The sequence below is a fragment of the Apus apus genome, chromosome 3 (genome assembly GCF_020740795.1).
Source record: "Apus apus isolate bApuApu2 chromosome 3, bApuApu2.pri.cur, whole genome shotgun sequence".
NCBI lineage: Eukaryota > Metazoa > Chordata > Aves > Apodiformes > Apodidae > Apus > Apus apus.
In genome coordinates, this window is record NC_067284.1 from 92,153,420 (window position 1) to 92,168,446 (window position 15,027).

General features: G+C 38.0%; 1 protein-coding gene across 3 annotated transcripts in view; it reads right to left on the bottom strand.

The window, feature by feature from the left end:
• Nucleotides 1-15,027, bottom strand: part of PACRG (parkin coregulated) — a 201,107-nt gene that overhangs the window by 162,317 nt on the left and 23,763 nt on the right. For all 3 annotated transcript variants that reach the window (XM_051615471.1, XM_051615470.1, XM_051615469.1), the window contains one exon: nucleotides 5,712-5,846. In XM_051615471.1, the coding sequence (XP_051471431.1) occupies nucleotides 5,712-5,846 (135 nt within the window). The remainder of the gene's footprint in view (nucleotides 1-5,711; nucleotides 5,847-15,027) is intronic.

Consider the following 15,027-nt stretch of genomic DNA (forward strand, 5'->3'; position numbering starts at 1 on the left):
TACTCAGAGAGTAGTGATCTAGGCTTGATGTCCAGATGGAGGCAGGTGATGAGTGGTGTTCCTCGGAGGTCGGTATCGGGACCAGTGCTGTTTAACATCTTTGTTAGTGACATGGGCAGTGAGTGCATGCTAGTCAAGTTTGCTGAAGCCAGCAAGCTGTGTGGGGTGGTTGACACAATGGAAGGAAGGGATGCCACCCAGAGGCACCTTGGCAGGCTTGAGAAGTGGGCCCACACCAACCTCATGAAATTAAAAAAGGTCCTGCACCTGGACTGGGACAATCCCAAGCACAAATACAGGCTGGGCAGAAAAAGGATTGAGAATCGTCTTGAGGAGAAGGACTTGGGTCTGTAGGTTGATGAAAAGCTCAACATGAACTGGCAATGTGTGTTTGTTGCCCAGAAAGCCAACCATATCCTGGATTGCACCAAAACAAATGTGGCTAGCAAGTCAAGGGAGGTGATTCTGCCCCACTACTCTGCACTTGTGAGAACCCACCTGGGGTACTGTGTCCAGTTCTGGAGCCCTCAGAACAGGAAAGCCATAGAGTTCATGGAGAAAGTCCGAAGGAGGGCCACAAATATGATGAGAGAGCTGAAGAACCTCTCCTATGAAGACAGGCTGAGAGAGTTGGGGTTGTTCAGCCTGGGAAAGAGAAGGCTCTGAAGAGACCTTATAGCAGACTTTCAGTACCTCAAGGGGGCCTACAGGAAAGTTGTGGAGGGACTTTGTACAAGGGTGAGTAGTGATAGGACAAGGGGTAATGGTTTTAAACTGGAAGAGAGTAGATTTAGGTTGGACATTAGCAGAAAATTCTTTAGTTTGAGGGTGGTAAGACATTGGAACAGGTTGCCCAGGGAAGTTGTGGCTGCCCCCTCCCTGGAATTGTTCAAGGCCAGGCTGCACGGGAGCTATGACTAACCTGGTCTAGTGGGAGGTGTCCCTGCCCATGGGAGGGGGGCTGGAACTAGATGATCTTAAAGGCCCCTTCCAACCCAAACCATTCTATGATTCTATGATTGTACGAATTTTGATGTTTTGATCGAGAAATTTGCATTTTTAAAATTGGTTTTAATTTATTTTAAATTGCTAAAAATCTTTTGAAGAATATGGGCTCTTTTTCACTCTGCATAATGACTTTCCTAATTAACCCCACTTTAAAAAAAAAAAAAATCAAACATTTTTTATGACTTTCTGTATGATACAGAGAGACTGTATTTTAAACACATTCTTAATAACTCAAAAATACTTTCTTAGTCAAAGGTTTAATTGCATTCTGACCTTTTTTAATTCACTAATGTATATTTTAAAATGGAAGTCCTTCTCAGACCTGAACTATGATCTTTTATTATTTGTAGCTTTATATAAGATTGTGGAAAAGAATATCTTACTACATTTTGAAATATTTTTTTTGTATACAGAAGCTAAGGGAGAACTACAGGATCCCACATAAGTAGTCAAAGGGCTTATAAGTATTTTAACACACCCCTTTTATAAAAAGATCACTTTCTACTATTATCTAAATCTATATTAACAACAGTTTATATTCCAAACATTCACATTTGATCCACATTTGATACACATAAGAAACTCATTTTCAAATCACACTGTTATTATTCATTCTTTGTTAGTGGACAAAAACAAATGCTTCAGATCTGGAAAGACCCTTGAACATTTGTTGAATAATTTAACAAAGAAGTAATATATTTCTAGATCTCAAAAGCTATTGCTTTATTAAAAAAAAAAAAAAAAAAGTATTATGCATTTGCAGGACTTTTAAGGCACTAATATCTATATAGTTATATTTAATGACCACTGAGGGAGCATGAAAACAAACAAAGGATTTAAATTAGAGATGAAAATATTACATTGAGTTTATGCCATTTAGCATAGAATTCACTGACAGCTAGCAGATCCTATAAATGGAGATGAAAGTCTTGAATCAATTTTGTATGGAATGTTTCAGTTTCATTGTTATCAAACTGGAAATTTGTGTAGCGAGTTAAAAAGATGGTGGGTTTCTTTTCACAGACCTAAGTCATTCTTTATATTCACCTTTCAAAAATGACAAAAAAGACAGCTTTCTCCAGTTTTGAAAACAAAGATTAGGAACACCAAGTCATGTCTTCTTCTTCTATAAATAAATGTGATTATAGAACTCTAACACTAGATAATTTTAGTTTGGTATTATCACAACTTTTGTAATTATTTTTTTCGCTGAATGGTATTGTTTAAAAATAGGTTCAATTTTCTGTTTGCATATATAATGATCTATAAGTTGTAAACATGTTTTACCTGATAATCTGTTTTCTTCTGCTACATCCAAACAGGTTTGTTTGAACTTGCAATAATAGTAACACCAACCAGCATACCAATATTGCAGAAGTATTCAGAGATGCCTTTCTAAACTTAAAGACTTAGTCTGAGAATTCACACAGAAGACATAGCTTGCTATAATGATCTTGTAGTGAGATCTAATTTGCTTTGGTCCCTTTTTTAAGAAAAGCCAACATGGCAAATACCATGGTTTATTAGCACAGTTTAATCTTAGCTATGTATAGCATAATTTGGAGTAAGAAATCCTCTTTCTAAATCTAGTGCATTTTGGAAAGAATTAAGCTAAATGACAACAAAGTACTATTATTTCAGAATTAGATTCGACACATGCAGTTATTCAGAAATAGTTATCAGCGGTTCCTGAACTTTAAATTTATATCTTACATAGGTATATGACCATAGTTTTATGTAGTCAGTTCTTACAGGAAATGATTCATGGACTTAATATTAGGAATATTTAGAACTGTTAGAAAATCATGGCTCATTTGCGCATTTTTTTTGGTACATATCAACACAATTCATGGATATTAAAACAATTCAGATTCTTCCATTCTAGGAGAAAATAACTGTATTCTGTCCACAGAGTTACAATATAGTGAGAAAAAAAATCAAAGTCTTTAAAAAAAGAAAAATTCTAACAACAATGGTTATTTTGTTTTGTTTCAGTAATAACAAAAAAGCAAACAAAGAAAGGACCAAAAAAAACAACAACTGTGCATTTTGCAGGAAAGCACAAAATCCTGTAGTATTTTCCTTTGTCAGAGTAAATCATGTTTCTGAGAACCTCCTGCATTTTCTCTCATGCACCACTTGGTAGACAAACTAACAAGAGTGAAATGAACCATGATATGCATTACATCTAAACAGAGCAAAAAACCCCTCTCACAATAAAATATTCATACTGCACACTTATAGCAGGATTAAAATATCACTGTTACCATTTCTTTCTTTTTTTAATTCATCCATTATAATAATGTTTCATGCGAATGAATACAGTTCAGCTGAAACTATATAGAACATTTTGCCTATAAACATTTTTTCATATTTTTAATGTATTTTTAATGTTTGAAATAATATTTTTCAGTTTCATGAATGTAGCAATATTGGGTAAAGTGTATTTCTAAAAAAAATACTTATTTAATCAGATTTACAAATCAGTATGAGGAACTGATGAAAATTAATCATTAGATGTAAGTTGGATATTTTTTACTATTTGCATGTCTTAAAACAAGTGAAAAATACAGAACTTAATTTATACACATCCTTAGGAACATTATCACCCTTTTGCAGCAGTAGGCTGTCTCTAAGACTTTAGTAGCTGTCTAATGTGAACTTTGAACTAGAAAACTCCTACTTGCCTGCTTCATCTGTTTAAACTGCACAATCATCAATTCATGACAAATAAAAGAGCAGTCTGTCTCTATTATTCTACCACCTCAGTATTGTTTTCTTGCATGCCTGCCACAGAACTCAGTCTGGATTGGTTTGCATCTAAATCAAGTGGCATGGAATAAGGGAAAAGATGCTGTGATGTGCTAGTGTAAGGATGGAATAGTCCACTTGTAGATAGCAAGTTAGTCATAGAATCACAGAATATCTCAAGTTGGAAGGGACCCATAAGGATCATCGAGTCCAACTCCTTGCTCCTTGCAGGACTATCTAAAACTAAATCATATGACTTAGAGTCTTGGCCAGACGCTACTTGGAACTCTAACAGGCTTGACGCTGTGGCAACTTCCCCAGGGAGCCTGTTCCACCCTCTCTGTGAAGAACCCTTTCCTAGTGTCCCATCTGAACTTCGCCAGATGCAGCTTCATTCCATTTCCTCAAGTCCTAATTCAACCAAGTGGTCACCACCATCATCTCGTAGAATGCTAGTCCTTATGATGAAAGCATATACATCTAATAGCAATTAAAGTGAGGTAAATTGTCCGTGCCTCTCAGTCTGATTTTGAGAAATTAGAAGCTATAAAGCCTCAAGATAAAAACCTAAATTCTGCAGTTTTTTGTAGTTGCTTGCAAATCACCTTTGGGTCTTACCTGATGATGAAAGATAAGAGTGCAGACTTATGTTGTAAGCCTATGAACTTCAGTTAAGAAAGGGCATTTCTAAGGGTGCCTAAAGACTAGTTGCACTGGAATCTCATTCTGATCATGGGTGAAGTTTTGTTGGATACAGATTCCCCTTGCTGCAAGATCTATTTATTGTTCCTTGTGCTGATTCAACAATGCTATGGGCAACAAAACCGTTGTACAAATCTCTCTTTTATACTTCAACAAGCAAAAAAGCCACCTTAAAACCTAACACATCACATAGTGCCACTTCCCACACTATAGGTCTAATTCTGTTGGCTTCATTAGGAGTAGAATCAGCTATAAGTTCGAAAAATCCCTCCTTTTTGTATTGAATGAACATACCTATACATCTAAAACCGGTATCATGCTCTTGACATGAACAAATTAAAACGTTCCACAAATATGGCATATTTTTGCTCATGCATATCATGTTCATTTTCTATAACTATCCCTGCTTCCAGCAAAATCTTATTCTAGTCCCAATAACAAAGACAAAAAAATAAAGAAATTTATTATAACAAAAATAATTAAATAGTAGGAGCAGGTTAAAGATCAGCATTCATTTTTCAAATTAAATGTAAAAGTCTGCAGTAGTTACTTAGAAGATTGGCAAGTTTTACAAATAACATCACCAAGCCTTTTAGAGAGAAACACAGCTGCATTAGAATGGAGTCATTAGGCGATACATTTATTTTGAAGCCAATTAACCTTTTGTCAGAGAAATGTCGGAGCCATAATGGTTTCAGCAGTGGAGGTCAGCCTCTAACAGGGGCACGTATGACAGCGATTATGCTGTCTGACATATGCTCTAGACTGAGAGTACAGCTGTGGAATGAGAATCTGCCTTCGTTTGTATTCTGCTCTGCATTTTCAGGGAGCAGGCAATCTTGACCTATCCATTTAGGTAATTAAAGCTTCTATTTGGAAGTGTCCTGCAGGAAGGTGAAATTTGGGGGAGATAAATGGCTGCTGCTCACTGTATCCAGCCACTTCTATCATTTGATGGACTGCCTGGAAAGGGCTGCATTGCCAGGTCCTCATAAAACTAGAGATGAACTGGGCAGGATACAATTCTCTAAGGCAAAGCAACTCTGTCATCTTCCTTTTTGCAGCATATAATTTAACTGTTAGCTAAGGTAGACAGCTGACTCAGGGGCCTTTCTCTAATGGGTTCCCCACCACCTTCCATTTGCTAAGGAATTATTTCTGTTTATATCCTTATAAGCCAACTTTGTTTGACAATGAGAGATGTCGCTTCAATAAGCTCAGCTGGCTGTCACAGCTGTGCCGTGACTTACCTTCCAAGCGATTTTGTTCCCTTTAGTATCATGATCAAGGGCGATGGGGAAGTCTCCTCGCTCATAAAATTTGCGAAATGCAGTGGGCCGTGTTGGTCTTTCCTTAAATGCTCCTGCAAGTGGTGGCCCTCTTACCTTAAAAAAAAAAAACGAACACAAAAAAACCCATAGTTCAGTGGTAACATTTTTAGAAAAAGTCTTTTTTTGTTTAGAAACAAATGAGAAAGAAGAATAACATTGATCTCACAAATTGTAAATTGCTTTCTTCCTTCCATGGTATGTATCACTTCTCTTCAAGGACATTTTGTCAATGATCTACAGGTTTTGTTAACTGCATTTTTTTTCTGTAACTACTTTTAGAGTGTCCCATAAAAACTGTTTATATTTCAAAGTAACTTTCAATTTCCATAGACTTTGTAAGCTAGATAAGACTCTAAGAACATGTTCATTATATGAAGTAGAAGTTCTTGGAAAATTATGCATTTCTCCTTGAGAAATACTTTTCTATTTGTTCCTTTATAGAAGTAATTTGACTTCATTTCCATCTAATCTAACTGTCCTCACTCTCTACTGTTTTTCTTCGGCCATTACCTAATCTCCCTCACCCTATCTCTCCCTCGAACACTAGGAATCTGGCTTTCATGTGACTTCCAGCCCTTCATTATTGATGTCTGAAGCACTGTAAGAAATGAAGGAAAGTCTCTCTCAGACCTCTACCTTCTGCCTGTGTTGCCTTGGAGGAAGAAATCTAATGCAGCTCCACTTGGCTCCTTCCCTGTGTTATTGCTGGTCAGCATATTGTGTAGCTGGTGTGCTGGAATGACAGTGCAATTCCAAAATGTTCATGCAGAAACTTTTTTCTCAGCCAAACATAGTAGTAAAATCAACAAACAATGGGCACTAAGGTAACAGATTTTCAAGTATTTATAATAAATCTATTGTTTAAGCTAACTAACAAAGCTAATCATAGAATCATAGAATCATAGAATCCTAGGGGTTGGAAGGGACCTCGAAAGATCATCTAGTCCAACCCCCCCGCCAGAGCAGGGTCACCTAGAGTACATCACACAGGAAGGCATCCAGGCGGGTTTTGAATGTCTCCAGCGAAGGAGACTCCACAACCTCTCTGGGCAGCCTGTTCCAGTGCTCTGTCACTCTCACAGTAAAAAATTTTTTTCTGATATTCACCTTAAACCTCCTATGCTCCAATTTGTATCCATTACTCCTTGTCCTATCACTGGTCATCACTGAAAAAAGCTTAACTCCATCTTCTTGACACTCACCCTTTACGTATTTGTAAACATTGATGAGGTCACCCCTCAGTCTCCTTTTCTCCAAACTAAAGAGACCCAGCTCCCTCAGCCTTTCCTCATAAGGGAGACGTTCCACTCCCTTAATCATCTTTGTGGCTCTACATTGGACTCTTTCCAGCAGTTCCCTGTCCTTCTTCAACTGAGGGGCCCAGAACTGGACACAATACTCCAGATGCGGCCTCACCAATGCAGAATGGAGGGGGAGGAGAACCTCTCTTGACCTACTAACCACTCCCTTTCTAATGCACCCCAGGATGCCATTGGCCTTCTTAGCCACAAGGGCACACTGCTGGCTCATGGTCATCCTCCTGTCCACCAGGACCCCCAGGTCCCTCTCTCCTACACTGCTCTCCAGCAGGTCAGCCCCCAACCTGTACTGGTACATGGCATTTTTCTTCCCCAAATGCAAAATTCTACCTTAAATGCTAAAAGCAACCAAGAGAGCTAAAGTAGTCTCAAATACCTGATAAGTGATTCTTCCCTGAGAAACTCTTGCCTTTTTTTTGCTTTTATAGCCATTCACCTGGGATAAGTTCCTACAATTCTCTTCTTCCAAAAATACCTTTATGACTTGCTACCTTTTATAACACAGAATGTGTCGCTTTCAAAAAAAGGATGAGAGCTTCAAGGATCATAAATCATACCCAGTATTTTGTATTGTTCCATTTGTCCCTATGCCTTCAGTGAGCCTTACATGAGTTTCCAGCAGTATAGTCAGCTTTCCAGTGAACAGAAGGCAAATGTGTAACACCCTTTGCTTAATTTGTGCTATTATGTAGTTTATCTGTACTAACTACAGATCTAAATCTGACTTGGCACTTTTTTTCTCGGAAGCATTTTGATATCATTTTCCACTGACTGAGGTAGAGGGTTCCACTAGCGATATGCCTACACTGTACTTTACTACAAATTGCTTAAACAAGGGCTACTAAACTGTAACCTATTGTCGCATATTGCTGTCACAGATAGACTATGTCTAGTAAAAATAGATTTGCATAGCTATAACTTAGTAAACACATCTGCAGTAGTTGAGAGTAACACTCCCAAGAAAAACATTTCTAACTAATGTAAATTAATCTACACTCATTTTTCTGCAGAGGAACAATTTGTTCTGTGCCACTAGTATAAGTATTTTCCCTTTAATTCTTTTTTGCATTTCAGGCAAGTCTATGAGTCACTGCTCATTTGAGGCCACTATAATATCTATGTTATTTTTGTATATTTTTCATGCACATGATCTTCACACATCCCTTAAAACATTGTTTTATGTAAAATATTAGGACTCACCGTTCTATTAAATTCTAAACTGAATTATTGATAAGGAATATGTAGTCTTGATTACAGGAGATACAATCTTAATTATTTCTTGCAGACTATCACTATTAGAGGCAGCTTATGCAATCCCAAAATGCATTTTATCTGAAACCAAACATTTTCATCTTCCCAACTCAGGTTAGTAAATTTGTTGTGAACCTTTTTCTACTGCACTTTTACACATTTTTTAGAAAATCTGTTTGTGTTAATTTGACTTCATTCTATTCTTTATTCAGGAACAAAGAAACTAGAAGGACTAAAAGGATCTTTGTTATCAAATCCAAACTTGTATTATTCCTCTAATATTCCTCTATTATTTATACAAAGTCTTTAAAAAATTGATTACAAATCTGTTTATTTGTTCCTTGTCTATCAAAAGGCTGTTGTGCCTTGTTGTTACTTCAGTGATTAGAAATGACATCTTAAATAGGATGCCCAGTCTGATCTGCCACCTTAAATAAAGATATGGTAGAATTAGAAAAGGTTCAGAGGAGGAATAATGACTAAGGGTACGGAATGGCTTTCACAAGAAAATAATAAATACAGAAAATTATGACTAAGGAGGAACAAAATAAAGTTATATAAAATCATTGCTCCATGGAGAGGATGAATAAGGATGGATTTTCCACTGCCTAAAGTACAGGGTATAAAAAAATCCAGTAAGTAACAAGTTTGGAAGAAACAAAAGTAGTTACGTATTTATGCAGCATGTCATAGATTTGTAGAACTCCTTGCCAAAAGTCAGTGTTGCAAAATCCTAAAAGTTACTGTACTGTAACTGTATACAGTATACTCTACCAAGGTGTGACTGGAAAAGTTGATGAAAAAGAAATCCATTAAGGTTTACTAAATCTATATTATCAGTGGACAGAAATATAATTAATTTTTTCATGCAATACAATTTGTCTGGTAGATCTAGCACTACATTTAGTCTCTCATGGCCACATCACACTGGCATCTCATAGTTATCCTTGGATTAACTGCCACAGCAACTATCTTTTCTAGTTGATGAGCTCTATGCTAATAACAGAATTTCTTGTCATTAGTTTTAAGTGCATTATCTTGTACGTTGTCTTACTATATTTAATTCCATTTCTATTCAAGGGCTTTCACTTCCATCTGTGCGACATTGAGATCTTAATCTGTTTTAATAACAACTCCAAACATTATGTCACCTATAAATTTCATTATACAATTCCAGTTTTTTTCTGAAGAGTAATAATGAAAATATTAAATAAGGTTGGCCCTAAAACTACTTCTTAAGAAGTTTCATTAATAATGTTAATCTATTATCATATCACTTATTTAAACATTACATGTCATTCCCGTCTCCAACTCAATACGAAGTTTCTTACCCATGTTACACACCTCCTTATTCTTGTACTGTATAACTAGCAAAGTAATGCGTCTAGCTAGAGAAGCAGCAGCATACCAAATACTTGAAAAGTCTAGAGAGAGAGCTGTTTTTCATTTTGTCATAAAGATGTTTTTCTTGTCAGTTTATTCTGTAATAGGCATAGAGACTCTCTAAGTACTGAGAGAAGCAATGGACTTCAAAACAATGAAGTTTTCTAGTCAGAAACGGGCCTAACATCTGCTTAGAACAAAGAAATATCACCAATCAGGAAAAGAATGGAACTGTACACATATTGAAGAAATTATACCTTGCATGGCTGGAGAGTACTGTTGCTCTAAGTTTATCACATAGAGGCAACTTACTCCTTCTGTTTGCATCTGATAAAAGTAGATTATGAGACATTCACTAGAGTGGCTGTACTGAGTTAATACTGTTTCCCTTTTGCAAATAGTTTCCTCCCTATATTTATTACTAGAGAGACAATCACTATCATACTTGGTATTCTGAACACTGTTCTCCTATGCAGACCTCTCTTTGCATCATTCTATAGCCGTGCACCTTCAGCAGTCTGCCAGAGAAAAAGTATATGCATATAATTTACTTCTCTGCTTTTTATAATTCCTGATCTATTTCATTTTATATATTTATTTTCCTATACTGGGATTTTAAGTAGTGCTTTTTAAGACCAGACTTCTTCATCTTTTCTATTTGCAGACTATCACAACACAGGAATGCCAGTCATGGATTCACATTAATTGTTATTAAAAAAATAATACATGAGCAACAACTAAATTCTGGAACAGAGTATCCACAGTGAGAAGCTGTCTCTAAATCTTTAGGCCAGTCAAGTTCTCCAGGAAACGAACTCTACTTTAACTCTTTTTTGCTTTTCATATAGAACATTTGTTTCTCACATTAGAAAACCATTTAACAGTCTTTCCTAACAGCTGAATGACCATTCTTAATAATTCTTTTCACAGAATCACAGAATTGTCACTGTGGGAAAATACCTCTAAGATCGCCATGTCCAACCGTCAATGCCCACCACACCCCGCAAAAAAAAAAAAAAAAAAAAAAAAAAGTGAAAGTGTCTCATCTACATGGTTTTTATATACCTCCAAGGATGGTGACTCCACAGCCTCTCTGGGCAGCCTGTTCCAGTGCCTGACCACTCTCTCTCTCAGTAAAGAAGTTCTTCCTAATATCCAATCTAAACCTCCTCTGGCATAACTTCAGGACATTTCTTCTGGTCCTGTCATTATTTACTTGAGAGAAGAGGCCAACGCCCACCTCCCTACAACCTCCCTTCAGGTAGTTGTAGTGAGCAATTACAGCTCCCCTCAGCCTCCTGTTCTCCAAATTAAACAATCCCTCAGCCTCTTTTCATAGGATAACCACCCCTTCACCAGCTTGTTTACCTTTCTGTGAACTCACTCCAGCAACAACACGTCTTTCCTGTAGCCAGGGGGCCAGAACTGAACACAGTACTCAAGGTCAGGCCTCACCAGTGCTGAATACAGGGGCATGACCTCTTCCCTACTCCTGCTGGCCACACTATTCCTGATACAAGCCAAGATGCTGTTGGCCTTCTTGGCCACCTGGGCACACTACTGGCTCATATTCAGCCAGCTGTTGACCAACACCCCAGGTCATTTTCTGCAAGGCAGATTTCTAGCCACTCGTATAGAATAATAGAATCATAGAACTATTCAGGTTGGAAAAGACCTTTGGGATCACTGAGTCCAACCATTATCCCTACTCTACAAAGTTACTCTGCAAAGTTCTCCCCTAAACCATATCCACCAACACTACATCCAAACAACCCCTAAGCACATCCAGGGACAGTGACTCAATCAGGTCCCTGGGCAGCATATTCCAGTGTCTAACCACTCTTTCTGGGAAAAATATTTTCTTAATGTGCAGCCTGAACATACCCTGTTGTAGCTTGAAGCCATTCCCTTTTGTTCTGTTGCTAATTACCTGTCAAAAGAGATCAGCACTAACCTCTCTACAATGATCTTTCAGGTAGTTGTAGAGACTGATGAGGTCTCCCCTCAGCCTTCTCTTTCTCAAACTAAACATTCCCAGCTCCTTCAAGCATTCTTCATAAGATTTATTCTCTAGGCCCTTCACCAGCTTCATTGCCCTCCTCTGTACTCCCTCCAGCACCTCGATATCTCTCTTGAATTGAGCTGCCCAAAACTGGACACAATACTCCAGGTGTGGCCTCACCAGTGCTGAGTACAGAGGGACAATAACCTCTCTACTGCTGCTGGTCACACTATTTCTAACACAAGCCAGGATGCCATTGGCTTTCTTGGCCACCTGGGCGCAGTGCTGGCTCATATTCGGCTGCTTGTCAATTAGAACCCCCAGATCCTTTCCTGCCAGACACTTTCCAGCCACACTTCCCCAAGCCTGTAGCATTGCCTGGGGTTGTTGTGGCCCAAGTGCAGGACCTGACATTTGGCCTTGTTGGAGCCCAGACCATTGACAGTCCAATGACCTAATCTATCCAAGTCTCTCTGTAGAGCCTCCCTGTCCTTATGCAGATCAACACTCCTGCTTAGCTTGGTGTCATCTGCAAACCTACTGATAATACACTCTATGTCCTTATTGAGATCATCAATAAAGATGTTAAATAGAAACGGTCCCAACACTGGGGCCCATTACATGGGGTTGTTGCAACCGAAACGGAGGACCCAGCACTTGGCCTCATCAAACTTCACGCAACTGGCCTTCGCCCATTGATTCAACCTGTCCAGATCCCTCCGCAGCCTTACTACTCTCAAGCAGATCAACACTCCCATCCAGCTTGGTGTGGTCTGTGACACTTGTCTTCAACCTAACAAATGCTTGAAAGATTAAGATTAGAGTTCCAGTTAACTAAAGGCTATTAATGATGGTAGAGTATATGAAGCAATAAACAGCTTCTGAGGTTCATTAGATGCCAAAGAGAAGTTGAAGAGTTCGATAATTGCAAATTAATTTATTGTATTTCTATGCCATTGAACTATGTGACAAGATAAAATATACAAGTCGTTAAGAAAAAAAAAAAAAGAGAAAGATCATATTTCATTCATTGACTTGTGGGCATTTAAAACCATTGTATCAAGTCACATTCTTGGACTTTTCAGTGTTGGCACATTAGGCAAATGTCTAAGAAAAATTACTTGAAGCCAGATTTAGAAAGTTATTAATTATTTGAAGACTGAATTTTCCAAACTTTATAACTGAGTGTCAAACTGGGGACCTAAACACATACCTGTTTAGGACAATTGTTGATTTTCACGGATACTAGCACTAGTTTCATAAGAAGTTTAAGCCAGACAAAAATCGACACTGACACTGAGATGAGTGGTCTTTTCCACCTCAGGTACCTAGATGTTGTCACATTGTACTGCACTCCATTAATGACAGAAGCTTTCATGTAGGTATGCAGAGCACCAGATCAGGAACAAAGGGATGTTTTTGATTTGTTTTGCTTTTTGGTGTTGTCGGTTGGTTTGTTTTTTTTTGTTTGGTTTTGGGTTGTTGTTGTTTTTGTTGTTGTTGATTTGTTAGGTTGATTGTGAAGTATTAAGGTGGTTTACTGCAAAGATGAGTGAACACTTTAAGCTGGCACAACACCGCTTAGTTACAACTTGAGGCCAGAGAACAAGCCTAGGTGCAAAAGCCATGATAGCCAGTTCATGGCCCTGGAGTTACTATGCCCACAGGTACTTCACATGTCTCTTTACTTGGAACACAGACCAAACCCACCATCAAGACAAGTCCAGCAGTCACGTATGAGAAAACCTCAAGATTTTGGCATATAACTACCAAAAAACCAAAACGACAGCAAGATAATAATATTTGGTGACATATTAATAGATTTTCTGTTAAACAGAAAAATAGTAGTGGAGACTTTGAAACACAAATCTGAGCAAGTGTCAACAATCAGAATCTTCATGAGGCATCCCCAGGAGTGTCTATTCTGACTGCCAATAAGCAACAAAGCCTATACTGCTATGCCTTCGTTTACTGATCCTAATTGATTAAACTAACATAGATGGTTAATATGTTCTACAGTCATGTTCTCATTTTACTATGCAGACAGACCGGAAATTGAATGAGAAACTTCAAACAGCAGGAGAGGCACAGTATCACAGTATATGTCCCAATAGGTACTCTTGAGTTCCACATTAATTCTCTTTCTTTAATATCAATATCACAAGCATTCAATATCAAAAGACCACGATCCATCAACATGGATCAGACAAAAGCTTTTTATATCCAAAAAGAAACAGGGAGATTGTTCTTCACATGTTCCACTCTTGATATGCTTTAAATGGTACCACATCTAATGCTTAAAAGCTGCTTCTGAGGCTACTGCACAAATCTGGACAACAGATCAAGGCTCATCTCATAGCTTCAAAAGTTAAATTAGAGAAAACAGTTTTAAGGCCCCAAAATGAAACTACTGATAGAAGGTCACCAAACATTACAAATACCTCTAAAGCAACAGAACTTGAAAGAAAAAGCAGATGTGATTTTGTACAAAGATACTGTATCTCATTATTGCCTTAAGACACTACTGAAAGTAAGTCATAAGCTGCATGCAGAATTAATCTATTTCATCACCTATGAAATGTTATTTTAGATTGGGGAAAAGATAAGCTGTTTTGATAAGCCAAATGTGCCTATGTTACAAACTGCTCTACAGCGCTTTGCTCTCAGAAGGCCCTCCATCTCTTATTCTCTGCTGGAGTACAGTGCAACTACTTTGTGTCATCTAGATTTCTCTCCTGATGTTTGCCAAGTGTCACAATATGACTCAGGATCTAAAACTAAACCAGTGACAACAATGCTCTTGATCCCCTCCCCCTCCTACCCAGGTAGGAAAAGGAGAGAGAAAATAAGGAGAGAGACTTTCTGGATTGAAAACTAAACTAGACAGTTTGAATTAAATACTAACGATAAGAAAATATGCACAAATATATACAAGTATGTGCAGTAAAGTACAAAACCTTATTGCAACTCCCATGACACTCTACTTAGCTGTGAGCAGTTCCAAAATGTCCTGGACCACTATCAGAGATAATGGTAGACCACATAGGACCTGAGGGTAGAGTTATGAGGGTCAGGAATGCACAAGCCTAAGGATCAGTGGTGATGGATAGATGGACTCCTCCCTGAATGCCAGCCCTGAACGGAAGAGAAGGGAAAAAGAAGGATGGGGCTTAACTTCCATGATCCCTGACTATATATGGGATAGAATACCCTCTGGCCAACTTTGTTGTCTGTCTAGTCTGCTCCTCCTTGAGGGAGGGTTGTAGATATGACTCTTCTG